The sequence below is a fragment of the Fopius arisanus genome, unplaced genomic scaffold (assembly GCF_000806365.1).
Source record: "Fopius arisanus strain USDA-PBARC FA_bdor unplaced genomic scaffold, ASM80636v1 scaffold00001, whole genome shotgun sequence".
NCBI lineage: Eukaryota > Metazoa > Arthropoda > Insecta > Hymenoptera > Braconidae > Fopius > Fopius arisanus.
Window position 1 is genome coordinate 3,831,936 of NW_011887740.1, and position 18,089 is coordinate 3,850,024.

The window sequence follows — 18,089 nt, forward strand, 5'->3', positions numbered from 1 at the left end:
TTCGTGTGCTTCATTGAGATAATTCGTTTAGTCCACATGGAGCTTGATTTATCACACGGTGTTTATCCAATCAATTCCCGAATCGATTCGATCGCTAATGAAATTATTAGTGATTTTAAGCTCGTGGGGGAAAATAAATTGGTGGAAAAAATACATTAGGAAAGAAAATTCGCTATTTGTCAACGTCATTTGCATGCAAATTTTAGGTGAAAGTGGCAGCGATAGGGGACAAGTGCCATTAGTTGGTTACGTGAGTGTTTGAATCTCTACTAGGTAATTCAAAAAATACTAGTAAAAATTAAGGAAGAAAGACACTTTCATAGTAAACATTCCCCATAGGCCTTACTAATGATAAATTAACGTCTGGCTCGTACACAACTGTTTCCATAAACCACAACTAAATAATTACTTTATTTATAAGTAGATTACACAATGGGAAAAATTAATAGACTCGCTGGGGCTTTGGGTCAGAAGTTCACAAGGAGTATAAAACATCATTTTGCCGGACGCAGGCCAATTTTTTATCTCAGCGTCATTTGTAACACTAATGAGCCGATAACAATACTATAATTCATAATCGTGTCCTCAATTAACCACAATAAATCGTGCAATATTTCACCACTAATTTTGAGTCCAAGGAAATCATGGTTGCGAGAGGAAAAGTAGACACTACATTTTTTTCTAAACATAAAAATCTCCGAGCTCAATTGATCAAGTTATTACCGAGCTATCGATGGTTACAAAAAATAATCAGTGTCCATTTTACCTCACCTTTCGCCACTCATTGCAAAACAAAAAAATTCACTCGCTAGCAGATTCGGAAAACACAATAATTCTAACACAGGCAATGCCACAACATAATTCCCAGTTATATCCAATTTTCTGTTTAGTTATCATTCTCGTGTTTTTATTCTTCTTCACTCGATTTTTCGACTCATCGATAAATATACACATATCAACAAACAAAGATTCGTACAGTAGCCGGGGAAAATAAAAGTCGCACGCTCTAAAAACGTCTCGTCGGAATGAAACAACTCGACTAATGCGCAAGCACGACACACATTCCTCAGTTCAATTGATTTCTGTTAATGACTTTTCACTGCTGTGATTATTGGTATTGACAAAATTATAATTACAAACAAACAATTAATTCTCCCAGAGGCAACCGACATGAGAATCAATGGGAGGTGGGAGGTGAGTGGGAGGCAGAGCGAGTCGATGGGCGACAGCTATTTCCATAATTTTGTGTCAAGTTTCTCATAAAAATAATCCAATAACAGTTCACAATAGAATCTCTGGATATTTGGATAATCCGGCTCTCCATGAAGGTCTCCTTTTTTATTATTATTATTTTAATCAGTTACTGCAGTTCAGGTCGATTAGATTACTACGAAAAAAAATAGTCAACTAAACGGCGTAATCGAATGTTCTATTGAAACCTTGAGAAAAGAGGATATTGGTGATCAGCGCTATGAAATGTATCTTCGAGTGCGCCGTCTCACATACCATAGCCCTGATAAGCGGCTGCTGGTGGCGCATAGACACCGGGCGCTGCTGGATTACCGTATACTGCTTGTGGTGCATAACCAGGTGCCATCATACCCGGTCCAGCGGTTAACATTAGCTGAGGCTCAGGCATTATCATTGGCTTGTGCTCCTGGTGATCGGTTTCCTCTACACGTCTGCTCTCGGCCTCTTCCAACTTGTCAACCTGTTTTCATTATCGCAGAGAAGAAAGATTTATTATTATCACTAAGAGAATTATTCCATCGATTTCTTTCGCCCTTACACTCTTAGGAGAAACGGGCAAGGCGAAATGGTGATTTCAGACACTTTTAAAATATTCATATCTCGTAAATTAATTCATTAATTCAGATCAATCTGCATTCATTACGAGAAAAAAGAGGTGCCCTTCCTCAGGGGAAAAAAAATTCATCTTCATTTGAAAAATTTCCATCAATAATTGAGTGATAATTCGATTTAATATTTTAACAGGTTTTTTTATTGATATTCTTTTTCATCCTCATAATGATTGAAAAATATCCAATTAAATATTGGACAAAACAGATGATTAATCTTTTATGATAAAAGCTACATCGCCATATCGTGTTACTACTTGGTCACTGAACTTTTTTTGGATTGCAAAAATATATGACAGCGAAGAAGAAAAGGTGAGAGGTTGAGCAGTTGAAAATGATATCATCGCATGTCTGAAAAGCAACTTTCTGATGGGATTTAAATTGGGAAAGTAGTCAGATTGTGAGCTATAATCCACCCGAATTCACAAATCTGGGTGTTACCCCCGGAATTGAATTTCCCCAAATGAAATAAAAGTACTAACCTTCGTGATGTATTCCCTCATAACTTGAATGAGATAGGGCATAGCAAAGTGTAGAATGCGATGTCTCCATGCGAGCTCCAGTATAACATCTGGATGTAGTAAATCGTAACAGTAAAACAAACAAGCAGCAAAGCAATCCTTAGAGTCCCTCTCTAAGAACCACCCAAGTAATTCCTCAGCGACCTCGGCATTTCTCGACTCCGCAGCATACTCCATAGCATCGCGGAACAATCGATCCTTCTTACAAAGCTCAACACTCTGCTTCCACCTGTTGTTCCCTTTGTACAAATAAGCTGCGATTCTCCTGAACTCAATGAGCTCGTGTTTCTCGAGTTGTTGAGCAAGAGCAATATTATCAAAGTTGTCAAAAGCATCGATTGACGTTCTTAGTCCCTGGTAATCCTCTTCATCAATGAGTAATCCATTCAATGCCTCATTAATAGCCTTATTATTCAACGCCTGTACAGATCTGAGATAGGGCTTGACAAGTTGTAGATGCCCAGTTCTCGTGAAATAAGCCACTGACCTCGTGTGGTCCATTCTGGGTGACAGAACCAGCAAAATATCATTCAGCAGCAGAGGCTTATATTCCAGATAAAACTGAATGGCTTTGTAGTACAGCTCGACATTAGCGACTTTAGTGATAACATCCTTGAAGTGTCCCTCCCTCCACGCCTCAGTGGGATGCTGCATCATTGCCAAAACCGCGTTATCATATTCCTCGTACTTATCGTAAAGGAACACAAGTTCAGCCCACAGATGAGCCGACTCAGCAGCTCTCAACACTTTGGGTATATTGACACGTGACCAGAAGAGCTCGAGATGCTCACGCATTCTCTGGGGCTTGTACTTGCTGTACAAAATAGCCAGCTCTGTGAACATTCCCATGTGGGCGCGCTCCAGACCCAGAGCAGCCTCCAGCAAATTAATCAGCTCCTCGAAGTGTCCACGATCCTGGTAATAATTGATCAGGTCCTCGAGCTCATCAGCATGCACAACGATGTGAAGGCCACACATTTGGGCAAGACGAAATTCTCCACTGTCCACACAAGCGAAGCACACCTCCTTCCAGGTTCTGGTGGAGTTGGCCTTTCTGGCCGAGTCAACAGCTCCCTGGAACTCCTTGAGGTGCACCAGAGTTATCGCAAGCCTTGCAAAATTTGAGACATTGTTATAAAGAAGTTTGGCAGCATCGTACATCTTGTCATCGAAACACCTGTCCCCAATTTTCTGGATGTCCGCATGATTTGGTCCAGAGATGAATTCTTCGAGATCAGCGAGCCTGTTGGTGCGTGCATAAGCATAGATGAGTTCACTCTCGATGAAGGACTCACGTGCCTTCTTTCTTGCCATTTGAAGGTAGCGTACGAGATCCTCCCAGTGGGAGGTACGATGTGCTGTCTCGACAACGTCCATGTACGCTGAGGGATCGTCAGCCTTGATGAAGCTGTCGATGGCCTCCTTGACGAGGCCTTTCTGCAACTGAGCTCTGGCCAACTGGGACCAAACCGCTGGCTCATTACATCTCTCAGCGAACTCATAAGCTCTGTCGAGATTCGCCACCTGCTCAATTAGCACCTGAATGGCCGAAGTATTAACGTCGAATTTCTTGAAGATTGCAAAGGCCTCCTCATACAGCTCGTTATTGATGGCAATGTTAGCAATGTCTGGGGCGTCATAGTTGTCCAAACGATTTATGTACTCCATAACTCGAGTGCGATCAGCCTTGATGGCTGTTAGAATCAGAAGATTTTGAAGATTACGATGATCACTAAAGACAGAACTGTCGAGGACTATTTTTTCAAGGAGCTCGATGAGCTCATTGGGCAGATCGGCTGTCATGAAGGCCTTGACTGTCACCGAAATGTCCTCTGGATCTTGGGTCTCGGACAAAGCTGTCTGCACCACTTGATCAATGAGAGGGCGTTTGTAAGGATTGCTCTCGAGGAGGACCTCAGCCCATAAATCAGGATCTCGGCGTCTCACCAGATATCTAGCTTCACTCTTGAATAAACTGTTCTCATTGCAAACAGCTATCAATTCACGATCACACTGGCCACGCTCGTAAGCAATGCACGCCAAATGTGGATCACGTTTTTCACAGTATTTTCCAACGACTCGACTGTCGTAGAATTGATTCTCCTTGAGAAATCTCTCGGGATTGTTGTTACTGTCGATGTAGATTTTGGCAAGGGCATTGTGCGTCGCTGGCTCGATGCAGCCCTCGTGGACACGTGACTCCAGCCAGGGGAGAAGGAGCTTCAGGCGATTGCGTTTCTCCACTTCTTCGACCAGCTCGTCAGTGGAGAATTGACCTCGAACAACGAGGATTAGGTTTTTTATTATGTCCTCTGAACAGTCGACGTCCAGGAGACCTCCCACCACTACTGGCAGACGTGATGGATTCACCTGAAAGCGGATTCAATGGGTTATGGGTGATTTGTTGAGGGATTAGTGGATCGATTCCTCATTCATCTAGGGATTCATGTAAGGATGGCTTAAGTTGACTTATCGCAGTGCTGTCGTTTAGAAATGATCTGAGAGAGTTTTTCTGGGCAGTTTCTTTTCACATTATTTGTTGTGGAAATTATTGCGTTATTGAGCGCGATGACTCGATTTGGAATTATTCCGTTAAGTGTAGAATTATTCTCAGTCAGAGTTTTTACGCAGTTTTGCATAATTCAGATTGTAGGGTCAAAGAGTCATTTATATTCTTGAATTTATGGAGAATATTATGATTTCAATTATGCGATCCCTGATAATAATTAAATTATCCGGAAGGTAAGGAAATCAGAGGGAAAATGTGAAAGAAAATTTTGTTGTTTTTTTTTAGTATTCGTTTTCGCGATAATCATAAAATTCGGCCGGATTGTAATCTCTCGATAAGCTCCAGTAAAAATACTTCAAAAATTTTAAAGAATTCCCTATATATTCTTTATCGTATAGTATGAAATACTACTGAATGACTATTTGAGTTGATAAAGATTTTGAGGAAACCCAGATAACGTTCGAAAGATAATACGTGGTCTATGAGGTTAATAACAGAACATCGAATATTATTATTTAAATACATGAAAAGAATTCTCACCTTCTGTACGTAAATCTCGATGTACTTCTGCAAATTATTCCGGTATAAATAGAGAACAAGATCATGAACAAAATCAAAGCGATCGCAAACGATGATGAGAGGCAGTTGATCGGACAGTTTGGCCTCTTTCAAGAAGTTCTTGACCCTCTCAGCATTGTAACAGTGGCTCTCCCGACAGATACGCTCGACCTCTTTGATCTGTCCAATCTTGCATGCCGCCTGAATGTACTTGAAGTGCACTTCTTGGTCCTGACTGTAGTTAACAATGGATCCGAGGAAGTAAAACAGCCCCTCGTACGATTTGAAGCCCTCGAAAAGATCGATAAGTGCTTTTGTGGTGAGTTGTTCGTGGTATTTTGTTGCTATTTGAACGCAGATCTGCAGATTCTGTCGAATGTTAGCGGTGAGCATGGCCTTCAGGCACTCGAGGGAGTCCTCGACAGAGAGTGTGCCGAAGAAACCAACAAGCCAGTCACCAGAGAGTAAATGAGTATGTACAACTGCACGTTTGATGTCGTACAAATCGGTGTAATGCTCCAGTGCACGTTGAAGTAGTCCTGCTTTTTCACATAGTTGTGCCACGTGTGCACGATCATAATGAGTGAACATTTGATTGCCAAGAATGGCATCAGCAACTTGAGGTGCAGACATGAGATTCATCTCGAGGAGACGAGTCTGCAGGGCTCCCTCACTGGGACGATTGTTCTTAAGTGCATCAAGGAGAAAAGCTGTGCACTGCTGCACCATATTCTGCTCCATGAAGATGTCGACAATTTGATTTATGTCAGCCAGGGGCTCGTCGTCCTGCACCAGCATTTGAGCAAAAGCAACACCTTGATCTGGATTTATTCTCATGACATTTCTCAATAGAAATATGTAGTCAGGAGTGTAAGACACCTTCTTGGCGTAGAGTACAATTTTCTGGAATTGTCCAGTCTCAGCGAAACACTGGATCACTTTGTTGGGAACATTTGCACGCAGGTAGACACTCAGGGCGAGGGTTGGATCTGCCTGTTTCACTAGGTCTCCCAGCTCCTCGCTGCACTCGAGTTTATCCTCCTTTAACCATTTCTCGAGGAGTTGTTTACGACCTTGGACAAGCACTGGACGACACAGCTCCAGGGACTCGTATTTGTTCAGCTGGCCCTGATCCAACAAAATTCCAAAGTACTGGAGAAGGGGAGATGTTTGACCTTGAGTAGCAGGTACCTAGAATCATTTAAAGTAGTTATTTCATTTTGATTAACTCTTGTTATTCATTTCCAATAGAAACTGCAAATGGTGAAGTTTCACAAATGCGCAGCGTTCTTCATCAATTTTTTAAACAAATTTTTTACACAAAACACAATAATCGCCCCCCACTAACTATCAAACATATTTAATTAAATAAGAACTGACCTGCTGGAATCGTTGAATAGTCGCTGGTGTTCGCAAAATCCCCTTAGGCGCATTAGCAGCGACCTTAGCGGCCTCGGCATACTGTCCATTCTGGAAAAGCATATTAAATTTCCTGACAAAAAGATCCTCAGCGCCAGACAAATTATTCCTAACGGCCATCCTAAGTGCCAACTCTGGATTCTGAAGTACGCCATTGATATAAGGTATGATATTCTCCTCCTCGACCGATACAGACAAAACTTGGCCCTTGCGATTGACACCGATGATACCCCCAGAAGCCTCATGAGGTGCAGTAACAAAGATAGTCTCCCCCGATATACGATTCATGAATATACACGTGGCAGACTCAATATCGTACATGTGAATGTATCCGTACTTGGTGATGAGGTAGATGACATCGTACTTGGAGCTGACCTGCATGGCAACTGGAAAATCACTGCCAGCCTCAGGTGGAAAGAAAACATCAACAGCCTTCTTGGGAAAAGCTGTATTGCCAGCTGGTGGCTGTCCCACCTCGATAATATGCAGTTTGGCCCCCTGAACTGTTCTCACAGCAAAGCAAAAGAGATTGCTGGGCTCAGCATTGCCCTCCATCTTAAATTGAGCGAAGGATGCAGCGTGTCCCTCAATGGGTTGTGAGCACTTTCGTTCCACCGAGTAGAGATGCATTGCCCCAACAACTCGATTGTGCTGGGCCGATATACCGATCAACAGCAGCCACGTTTGCTTTGGATCTGTACGATAATTGATTATCTGACAGCCATTCAACGAGGCATGCCTATCAAACATCTTCTGTGGCGTTGAATCACCCTCCATGGACCAGTGATAAACTGACTGCTCTGTCACAAGTGCCAATGTATTCGGCGATATCCACTTCCAGAAGACAACCTCCTCAGTCATCGTGTGGGCCTTCATTTTCGATTTCATCTCGATGTTGAATATCTGGAGTGTCTTCTGCGCCTTCAGTGCTATTACTTTGCTCGCTGGATTCATTATTGCCGAATCAGCGGATATCGGCCTTCTTATTGGATTCGCCGAGTCGTTCATGTCAATAATAACAACCTGCGACGTGTCCCCAACTTTTTCACGTACACAGATAAATTTGTCTGACTCCATTGTGAGGGTATTGAAGCTGACATTGTTGGCGTTAATGCCGACAGCTGTAAGCTGGAAAATAGAATTTCGTCAGGACGATGTGAAATCATTCATTGGAGTGATTCACGAATTAACCCGAATTGGCGAGTGTTCTGAGATTTTCGGGCGAAATAACCCTGAGCATTAACTATTAATGATAAAAACTCAAATATCAAATCCATTGTGGCTTTATCACCAGCTGCACCAGCGCAAATGGCCCTTAAAAAATACATATTGTTTCACAGTGTGGAAAATAAAATAATCATTTGAAGAATGTAGGCGGAGGGGCGTGTGTGCGTGTAGAGTAGACGTGGCCCCTCTTTTTTTTTTTAAACACAGCAACATTAACTCCATCTTCCCCCTGATGCTTTATGGAAAAATCTACTCCTAACAATAATGGACAGTTCAATAATACCACGATGATGAGAATGTTCCAGGTCGATCGATGCCCGAGTAATCGGCATTCATTTAAGTGAGAATGACGAAAAAAAAGCCCGATATATTGAGGATAAATAGGAGTGTCGAGAGTTGGCGAAAGGAGTCAATGGAGGGAGCTGTCAACTCTACGTCAATTGATAAATTCATTCCCCCCCAGAAATCGAGGATGTCGAGGATGATAGAAATTCCAGCGATTACCAATGGTTTTTTTTCTCTTTAATCATCGAAGGGAATAAGGTAGACAGGTGTGGTGGAAAAAAAAATGAGCAGGAAAAGAACGTGGTGAACCACGTCGATGGCGGATGTCGGTCGACGCCGACTCAACTCCATCTCTCTCTGACTCACGTTTAAACTCACTCCATTCTCTACAATTCTTTCCCCTCTCCCTCCTCGCCACTTATCGCTTATCAGGATCGCGGGGGTTAAAAATTCCGTGAAATCGACCGGACACTGAATTTGACAAAACAGGTCACTTACCTGGAGATGCTCCTGAAACCTTATGGGGAGTAGCTGCGTCATTTTAACGGTGCTTTTGATCAATCTCCCTTTGGCTCGATTATTTTCCTTGGGGTGTTGTTAGTATGGATTATTCAACTGATATACGGGAATTCCGGGTATTATCCACTAGCTACCGTTGGCGCAGATTGAATGATTTGTTTTCAACTTTTTTAGGGATGACGATGATACAGTGGTGCTTTAATTCAGTCATCAGCTTCAGAAAACCGACTGACGCAAAGAGCAACGAATGCCGTCACTGCTTGCCACTGACACCTATCATGGCCGACAATTGTGCACGCCCCCCTTTTTATGGAAGAAAGTAGTTCCACTTGGTTAAGGATTTTTGATTTTTCGTGGCTTCTGGTGACGAGGGGGCGATCAACTGCGGCCCGACCACTTGTCATTCAGATATCAATGATGGGTTATTGATTTTTAATGGGGGACGCGGTGAAGAGGACGCACGAGCTTTTCAGCACAAGCGCAAGAATACCGACAGATACTACTAGATACCAATACCCATCAAGACCCACCAACTGGGGCCTCTGGGTACTCGGTGATAGAGAGGGACTCAATTCGAAGTAGTGCTGCTCCCCTCTTTATTCTAGTTTCTCCATGGGGTGCAGGGGAGAGGAATCGGTGGGTGAATCCTAGTGAATGGAATTACCACGACGCTTCCTTTTCGTGGATTTCATTTAGACCTGGTACATGTAGATTATATTTATGGATTATAACTTTTGGAAGTTGAAAAGAATGATTACAAGAATTTTTATAATTTCTTCACAAAAATGCTCTCCTCCGGTGGTTCGTAAAATTGAGAAAAAAATGACGCTGATTTTGAAGTTCTTGTATCAGATGTGATCATTTGATATTTATCCGTCTGATGTGGTTGTTTATAATTTGTTTATAATAGGAATGCACTTGGCAATGATCCGAGACGAATGTTTTTTTTTAGATTTATTGTTCTCCTTCTGAAAAAAACTCAAACGACTCGTTGATGAGTTTTTCATTGGTTAATTTATGTCCTTGTTTAGCAACTTTTGTTGGAAAATACGGGGAATATTGATGGACTAGTTTTTCTCGCGATGATGCATCCCATCGGAATTTGAATTTTTTCATGGCCATAATTTTAAGCGCAAGCTACGTGGAATTATTGTCACGTGATCGGAAAAGGCGCGTGCGATGCAACGTGGTGGAGGCCGTCATTCAATTTCGAAATTTTTCCCCTGAAATTTATTTAAAAAAAAATAGGCAATAGAGATGCAGTGGTAATTACGATTTACAAAGAGATAACTAGTTTTTTTGTCGAGTGGAAGTTCTGACTGAATTTTACGTAGAAATACATCAATGAATCGTGAAAAAATCATTTATTCATCAGCAGTAGATACAACGACGTACAACGTATTGAATGAAGCAGATTGTTGCACTTCTGCTAGTGAATATTCTGTTTTTTTTGCTGTCTGGTAGTTCTTTAGTCAAAGAGACCGAATCCCATGTCATCGTCCTCAGACTCTGATTCCTCTTTGGCGGCCTTCTTGTCTTCTGCAATTTTACACAATCGAACAGATTTTTTAGTAAACAAGAATATTATTTGAGTTTTGCTCAGATCAAGGGAGTGTGTGTCAGATGGAAAAATAGCCATCACTGTAACTCAGACGAAAGATGGTACGGGATGTTTAGTCATCATTTTAGAAATTGAATTGTGGAATGCGGAATTCCAAACAATTATACAAACTATGCTTTCAAAATCAAAAGGAGTCAAATTTGACTATTCCATTACATCCATTAAATTCCATTAAGATAATTGGAAATTAAAAACATTCAAATTTGACTCTCCTTTCTCTTTCACTTGGCAATGGAAATAAATGAAATAAAAAAAAAATAATAATTAAATGATTTAATTGAAGAGCAATATTTTACCTTTTTTCTCCTCAGCAGCTGGGGCAGCTCCACCAGCAGCGGCAGCAGCTGGCGCAGCAGCACCACCTCCAACCGGCATAGATGAGAGTTTCTCACGGCCTGGGAATGGAACCGAATTAAATCAAACCTATACACCCCTAAACACACCATTTCAGTGAGTAGTAAATAATTTCGGTACCTTGTGCAATCAAATCATCGATTGATTTGCCATTGAGTTCACCAATGATCTTCTTGACTCTCTCAGCATCAGATTCAATTCCCACCGAGGAGAGGATCTTCTCGATGGCGTCTTGCGAAGGTGAGGCATTGCCACCAAGGACAGCCAAGAGATAAGCGGCCACGTAACGCATTCTAAGTGAAAAATTCGAAAAAACACCAATGATTAACCTCACTTCAACTCTCCAACATTTTCGATAATTCTTTCTGAATCATCAGGAAATAATTTAACATCACTGCCACTCAGTCGAAAGATGGTGATAAATTGTGATCATCATAGAAAAATTAATATATAAACACTCCAACATAATTTATCAATAATTATAAACAAAGATTGAGAGCGGAATAATGGAATAATATCACAGACAAGAAGTTTTCAGAGCACGTTTACGGATCCGTAAACATCTATGTGAATTTCATAAATGCCCATTGATTAAACGTTGATTTAATTGCCGCAGACAATAGAGATGTTGTTATCCCTAATATTTTCAATAATTTCTTTCAAATTTATTACTTACTTTTAAGTCGTGGTGACACGAAACGTGGATAACGCTAAAATGTAACACAACAGTTTCGACGAGGAAACGAAATGGAAGAACAGAAATGCCCAAGAGAATAGACTAGGGCAGAGGCGCAGCTCTAGGAGTTAACAATACCCAAAAACGATGGTGATTTACTCCATCCGAGGGATGCCACCAGTTATCGAGTCGGCTGACGGGCAGCATTGCATGTGGCACCCTCTCTCCCTTGGGGTGAGGTACTACGATGCCGGTGGGGTCCAAAGAGGATTGGCTGAAGTAGAGGCTCAGTTCTGGGGGTTGGAGTGACCGCAGCGGCATCGTAGTACTGCACCCCAAGAGAGGGAGGGCGCCACACACAATAGGGGTGTCGCCCCGTCATGAAAATCGAGGAGGTATTCACTGAAATTAGAAAATTCAAAATTTTCAAAAAAGTATCAGGGGGGCATGGAAATCGAGGAGGCATTCACTGAAATTGAAAAATTTAAAATTTTCAAAAAAGTATCAGGGGAGCATAAAAATCGAGGAGGTATTCACTGAAATTTGAAAATTCGAAATTTTTGAAAAAGTATCAGGAGAGCATGACAATTGAGGAAGTATTCACTGAAATGTGAAAATTCGAAATTTTTTAAAAAGTATCAGGGGAACATGAAAATTGAGGAGGTACTCACTGAAATTTGAAATTTTTCGAAAAGTATCAGGGGAGCATGATAATCGAGGAGGTATTCACAGAAATTGAAAAATCTAAAATTTTCAGAAAATAAAATTAACCCCGTCAACTGGTCCCTCTGACAGCGGGACTGCTACTGAGGCAGTTACCGAGTCGGCTAACGGGCAGACACCCCACCATTGGGTGCGGCCCCCTCTTTTGGGGTGAAGTACTGCCGGTGGGGTCACTCAAACCCCCAATGAGTGGCTCAGTTCTGGGGGAGTACCTCACCCCAAGAGAAAGAGGGGGCCGCACCCAAAGGTGGGGGGTCTGCCCGTTAGCCGACTCGGTAACTGCCTCAGTAGCAGTCCCGCTGTCAAAGGGACCAATTGACGGGGTTAATTTTATTTTCTGAAAATTTTAGATTTTTCAATTTCAGTGAATACCTCCTCGATTATCATACTCCCCTGATACTTTTCGAAAAATTTCAAATTTCAGTGAGTACTTCCTCAATTTTCATGTTCCCCTGATACTTTTTCAAAAATTTCGAATTTTCACATTTCAGTGAATACTTCCTCAATTGTCATGCTCTCCTGATACTTTTTCAAAAATTTCGAATTTTCAAATTTCAGTGAATACCTCCTCGATTTTTATGCTCCCCTGATACTTTTTTGAAAATTTCGAATTTCAGTCAATACCTCCTCGATTTTCATGCTCTCCTGATACTTTTTCAAAAATTTCGAATTTTCAAATTTCAGTGAATACCTGCTCGATTTTCATGCTTCTCTGACACTTTTTTGAAAATTTCGAATTTTTTAAATTTCAGTCAATACCTCCTCGATTTTCATGACGGGACAACACCCCCATTGCGTGTGGCGCCCTCCCTCTCTTGGGGTGCAGTACGACGATGCCGCTGGGGTTACTCGAACCCCCAGAACTGATCCTCTACTCTAGTCAATCCTCTCTGTTCCCCGCACTCCCGCGAAAAAATCAAAGTTCATTATCCAAATAAAAATGGCGGCTGTTTGTCGACTGCGGCATGTGATCAAGTGTGGAAAATTGGTTTCCAATTCGATTAATTCCAACCACAAATTTAGATTCTCTGGATGTCGATTACTACAATCTTCAGGTATATCAATTTCCTATTTGCATCTACTGTCATTACTGGAGATGACAGTTGACCTCGTTGACAAGAGGTTTAGGTTGCTTGCGAGGTTAACCATTTGTGTATTTCCAGGATTTTCTTCTCCTTTGAGAAATGCCCGACTTCTTACTTCTCAGGCAGCCCCTGAGAGTGAAACGGACGTGGAGTATCATAATATCGTAAAAAATACGGAGAAACCAACAGGTAACATTTGTTAGTGGTATTTGTAAAATCGGCAAAAAATATGAGAAGGAAGTCGAGATGCACGGTAGGGCACCGGCAAGGAAAATTTTTGACTCTAAACGTCCATCTCTAACCAACTCACCGAAATTTTTTTTTGTTTTGTTATCAGCATATTCATTTATCCTGACAATATGACAATAAGGAAACTCGAGAAAGTTATTTAGTCGTTTTATTTATTGGTTTCCAGGGCAAAGTGCTCAGCATGAGTTCCAGTCAGAAACTCAGATGCTTTTGGAAATCGTCGCGAAGTCTTTGTACTCTGATAAAGAGGTGTGAAAACTCTAGTACTTCCAATATGATCTGAATTAATTAAAAGTAACGCTGGAAATATCAATCGTGCTTAATTTTTCTTCAGGTTTTTGTTCGGGAGTTGATATCTAACGCCAGTGATGCTCTGGAGAAATTACGATATCTCAGGCTTAGCAGAAATTTATCCCCCGAAGAAGGGGGCGGCCGGGAGTTAGAGATACATATCGTCACTGATAAGCAAAATCGAACACTCACTATTCAGGATACAGGAATTGGGATGACTCGAGAGGAATTGGTGTCCAACTTGGGGACTATTGCGCGATCTGGCTCGAAGGCTTTTCTGGAGCAGTTGAAGGAGAAACAGGCAGCAGGGGACACTGCCAGTATAATTGGGCAATTCGGTGTAGGATTTTATAGCGCATTCATGGTTGCTGACAAGGTTGAAGTGTTCACCAAGTCCTATGAGAAGGATGCCAAAGGTTTACATTGGTTGTCCACCGGATCGGGGACTTATGAAATATCTGAGGCAGAAGGAGTTCAACCAGGAACTAAAATCGTGATGCACCTCAAGAGTGACTCTAGAGAATTCAGTGACGAGGAGACTATTAATCAAATTATCAAAAAGTACAGTAACTTTGTGGGCAGTCCAATTTTCGTGAATGGCAAACGTGTGAATGTGATTCAACCGATATGGATGCTAGACCCCAAGGAAGTAACAGCCGAGCAACATGCCGAGTTTTATCGTTTCATCTCGAATTCGTACGATGCCCCTAGGTTCATCCTCCACTATACCGCCGATGTGCCCCTCAGTATTCGAGCCCTCCTATACTTTCCAGACGACAAGCCAGGGCTCTTCGAACTGAGCAGAGACACATCAGTGGGGATTTCCCTTTACAGCAGAAAAGTACTGATAAAGAGCAAAGCCGACAATTTATTGCCAAAGTGGCTGCGTTTCGTTAAAGGTGTCGTTGACTCCGAAGACATTCCCCTGAACTTGAGCCGTGAATTGCTCCAGAATAGCGCTCTCATCAGTAAATTAAGAACAGTTTTGACAGCACGAATTCTGAAATATCTCAATGAGAGATCGACAAAACAACCGGAGGAGTATAACGAATTTTACAAGGATTATGGATTATTCCTGAAAGAGGGGATTGTGACAAGTCACGACCACAACGAAAAAGAAGCCATTGGTAAACTCCTGCGGTTCGAGTCATCGGCGAAGCCCGCTGGAGAGCTTGTTAGCCTGCCTAAATACTGCGAGGGTATCTCCCAGGAGCAAAAGCACATATATTACTTATCTGCACCTAGTAGAATTCTAGCAGAGCAATCCCCTTACTACGAATCATTCAAGAAACGAAATTACGAGGTCCTTTTCTGCTACGAACCTTACGATGAGTTAGTTCTTATGCAGTTAGGTCGGTTTGGTTCGCGTTCCCTCACATCTGTGGAAAAAGAGATGCGAGACGATGTAGAGTCAACGAAGGAGAGCACAATCGATGCGATTAATAAGCAGGAGGTCGACAAAGTTCTTGGATATATGAAGAGTGTACTATCAAAAAAAGCGTCTGAAGTGAGAACAACGAATCGTTTGGAATCTCATCCTTGTGTTATCACGGTCCAGGACATGGCCAGTGCGAGGCACTTCATCAGGACCCAGAGCCATCAGCTCAATGAAGAAACGAGGTACAACCTACTGCAGCCACGCCTGGAAATCAATCTCAATCATCCCATCATCAAAAAACTTACAACTCTGATTGAGTCAGATCCGAAATTAGCCGAACTCTTAACTCAACAGGTAGTTCTACCATTTTGCTTACAGAATTATTAATTTTAGTAGGGTGTGTCTAAGCATCTTCGCCAAAAATTGAAATTAAAATTATATATAAATTTATCAATTCTTCCTCAGCTTTTCACGGCAGCGATGGTTGGGGCTGGACTCGTCGAAGACCCACGAATATTATTGACATCTATGAACGAATTACTCACGAAGGCTCTGGAGAAACATTAACGATATGTGCCCAGTTGTTGAAAATATTTCATTAAATTTAAGTTTCATTTCTGTATATAATTTTACTGAATAAATGTTGCCATTACCATAGGAAATGGATTATGGCCTTCTTCGAATTTTAATGGATCGAGACAAGCATATTTTTATCACCCCTTACTTCTCGCAGTGCAATAGATTTTAAAATAGCATATTTCATAACAAGTACGGAAAAGTGATGTTTGGTGTGAGGGAGGTTAATAGCACAAGCCGAAGGCGACTGCTATAATCCTACCTGTCGAAAACAAGTTCTTCAATTTTTTAATAAATTCTTATAACTTTTTGATAATTCGTAAATGAGGCAGAGGTACTGGCGAGTGTTATGAAAAATAATTCATATCTACTCAAGAAATTGAAGGCCCATAGTTTTCGTTATTATTTTCACCTGAATACATAGATCTCAGATAACAATAAAAAATTTCCAAAGGTGATGTTTACTCAATTTAATAAAACGGAGGAAGTTATTGACATTTCTAGCCTTGGCATAGATAATGCAATGAATCGATATAAATAAGAGAGAATATCAGCAAAAATCTCAAACTTCGTTGAAACTTCTGGCGATTGAATTGAAGAGACATCAAAAAGCAGAACATGAACCCGGCGATCGTACTTGTAATTGTTGCGTTGAGCTGTGGTCTGCAAGAAACATCAGCAGCTGTATCTCGCAGTGAGAATCTTATAATTTTACATTATCTATTAAAAGATAAAAATCATTAATTCTGTTGAGAACTGATTAAAAGAGATAAGTTGACGTAGTTTTTCGATTAGGTGAATTTCTCTGCAATCCCCGAAACTGAGATAGGTAATGAAATTTTCCCGGAAGCTTTTATCATACAACTCATTAACAACAACAAAAAAGATTATTTCAAAAATTCGAATTTCTGGACATCTTTTCGAAAAAAAATGAAATACCGAAGATTGACCTGTCAACTTACCTGTTTTTTTCTTAGGGTGTTATTAGATTGATTCGTAATGTTGATAAATGAAAAAAATTACTTTTTGCTTTGAAGCAACGAGATGCTTGCTTCCTACACTTCAAGTAGAATGCAAAACCGCCTCGCTCGAGTGGCGTTTTGATGTGGACAAAGGGGCCTGTATTGAATTCATGAATCCAGACTGTTATTTTCCTGGACAAAATAGTTTTGCAACTAAAGCAGAATGCAGAGATATTTGTCTACCAGACGTAGTCAGAATCTGCAACGAGATTAAATCATCGGTTATGTTCCCTGGGCAATTAAACGCTAGATTGGAAAAGCTTCGGAAGAACGACTGCCTGTGATATAGAAAGTAGGTGCAGCCGTTTTTCAATATATGAAATGCTGACGATATTAATAAATATGTGACTATGAACTATTGCTATTAATGAAATTACTGAGAAATTATGGCAAAAACTGTGAAACATTTCGCTATTATGTTTAGTTTGAATTTTATTTTTTCATTGATGGGAACCTACGATGATGTGAATACTCTTCCATTATTATCTCAATAAAATATTTGCATTTTTTATTACCTGCAAAAATTGTATGAGATATCGAGAGCGATAACGAGGAGTGATTACAATTGAAATTTCTATGCCTAAAATTCATAGGTATAAAAGGGAGACAAAACGAATGGAATATTACTACAATTGCGATCAAGAAATTGACGAGTTCAACATTTAATCGATTCCTGAAGTGAATTTTTGATTTCATTAATTTTTCCAAATCAATGAGTTCGGGAAGATGAAGAAAAATCCGAATGATTGAAATGAATGTAGAAAGTGAAGATTCATATAATTTTTTTCTCATTCCATTGAGAATTGAAGTGAAGTCAAAGTTGAATTTAGCCTGAAAGTGGTGAAACCTCCGAACTTTAGTGGCACAATCAGTAAGAAAATAACTCAACATTTTTTTACAGTGTACGTGCCACTGATCCTTCAGTGTACAAGCTGTAATTGCTGGAGCCCAATACATTTTTCCACCTACAAAACGTTCCGGTGCAACTCTGACTTTCTCTTTGATACTCCTCTCCTGTACATTTTTTTTCACCTTCATTCTTCCGTTCCCCTCGTAATGATACCGACCATTACTTAAGCCGTTAATTTGTCGGTGATGATGTGGCCAGGGTGAATGAAAAAAAAAATATACACCTGAAAAAGGTGAAAAAAAGGATGTAATGTAAAAAAGTACAAGTCCCTTTGTACCCTCGTATTCCAGACTACCGACGATAAATT

General features: G+C 40.9%; 4 protein-coding genes across 4 annotated transcripts; 2 read left to right on the forward strand and 2 right to left on the reverse strand.

The window, feature by feature from the left end:
- Window positions 1–381: 381 nt before the first annotated feature.
- On the reverse strand, window positions 382–9,590 carry Chc (clathrin heavy chain). Its single transcript, XM_011299407.1, has 5 exons — window positions 8,877–9,590; window positions 6,828–7,994; window positions 5,430–6,638; window positions 2,342–4,750; window positions 382–1,711 (listed from the first exon to the last, which is right to left on the reverse strand). Exons 1-5 carry the CDS (start codon window positions 8,916–8,918, stop codon window positions 1,499–1,501), a joined length of 5,040 nt encoding a protein of 1,679 aa, XP_011297709.1. The 5' UTR covers window positions 8,919–9,590; the 3' UTR covers window positions 382–1,498.
- A 652-nt stretch (window positions 9,591–10,242) lies between these two features.
- On the reverse strand, window positions 10,243–11,659 carry RpLP2 (ribosomal protein LP2). Its single transcript, XM_011299420.1, has 4 exons — window positions 11,549–11,659; window positions 10,993–11,165; window positions 10,815–10,913; window positions 10,243–10,436 (listed from the first exon to the last, which is right to left on the reverse strand). Exons 2-4 carry the CDS (start codon window positions 11,162–11,164, stop codon window positions 10,366–10,368), a joined length of 342 nt encoding a protein of 113 aa, XP_011297722.1. The 5' UTR covers window position 11,165; window positions 11,549–11,659; the 3' UTR covers window positions 10,243–10,365.
- A 1,552-nt stretch (window positions 11,660–13,211) lies between these two features.
- Trap1 (TNF receptor associated protein 1) lies at window positions 13,212–15,963 on the forward strand. Its single transcript, XM_011299432.1, has 5 exons — window positions 13,212–13,326; window positions 13,435–13,545; window positions 13,772–13,854; window positions 13,940–15,628; window positions 15,740–15,963. Exons 1-5 carry the CDS (start codon window positions 13,212–13,214, stop codon window positions 15,839–15,841), a joined length of 2,100 nt encoding a protein of 699 aa, XP_011297734.1. The 3' UTR covers window positions 15,842–15,963.
- A 466-nt stretch (window positions 15,964–16,429) lies between these two features.
- On the forward strand, window positions 16,430–17,278 carry LOC105263311 (kunitz-type serine protease inhibitor Bt-KTI). The gene is made up of 2 exons (XM_011299444.1): window positions 16,430–16,544; window positions 16,888–17,278. Exons 1-2 carry the CDS (start codon window positions 16,469–16,471, stop codon window positions 17,154–17,156), a joined length of 345 nt encoding a protein of 114 aa, XP_011297746.1. The 5' UTR covers window positions 16,430–16,468; the 3' UTR covers window positions 17,157–17,278.
- Window positions 17,279–18,089: the final 811 nt, after the last annotated feature.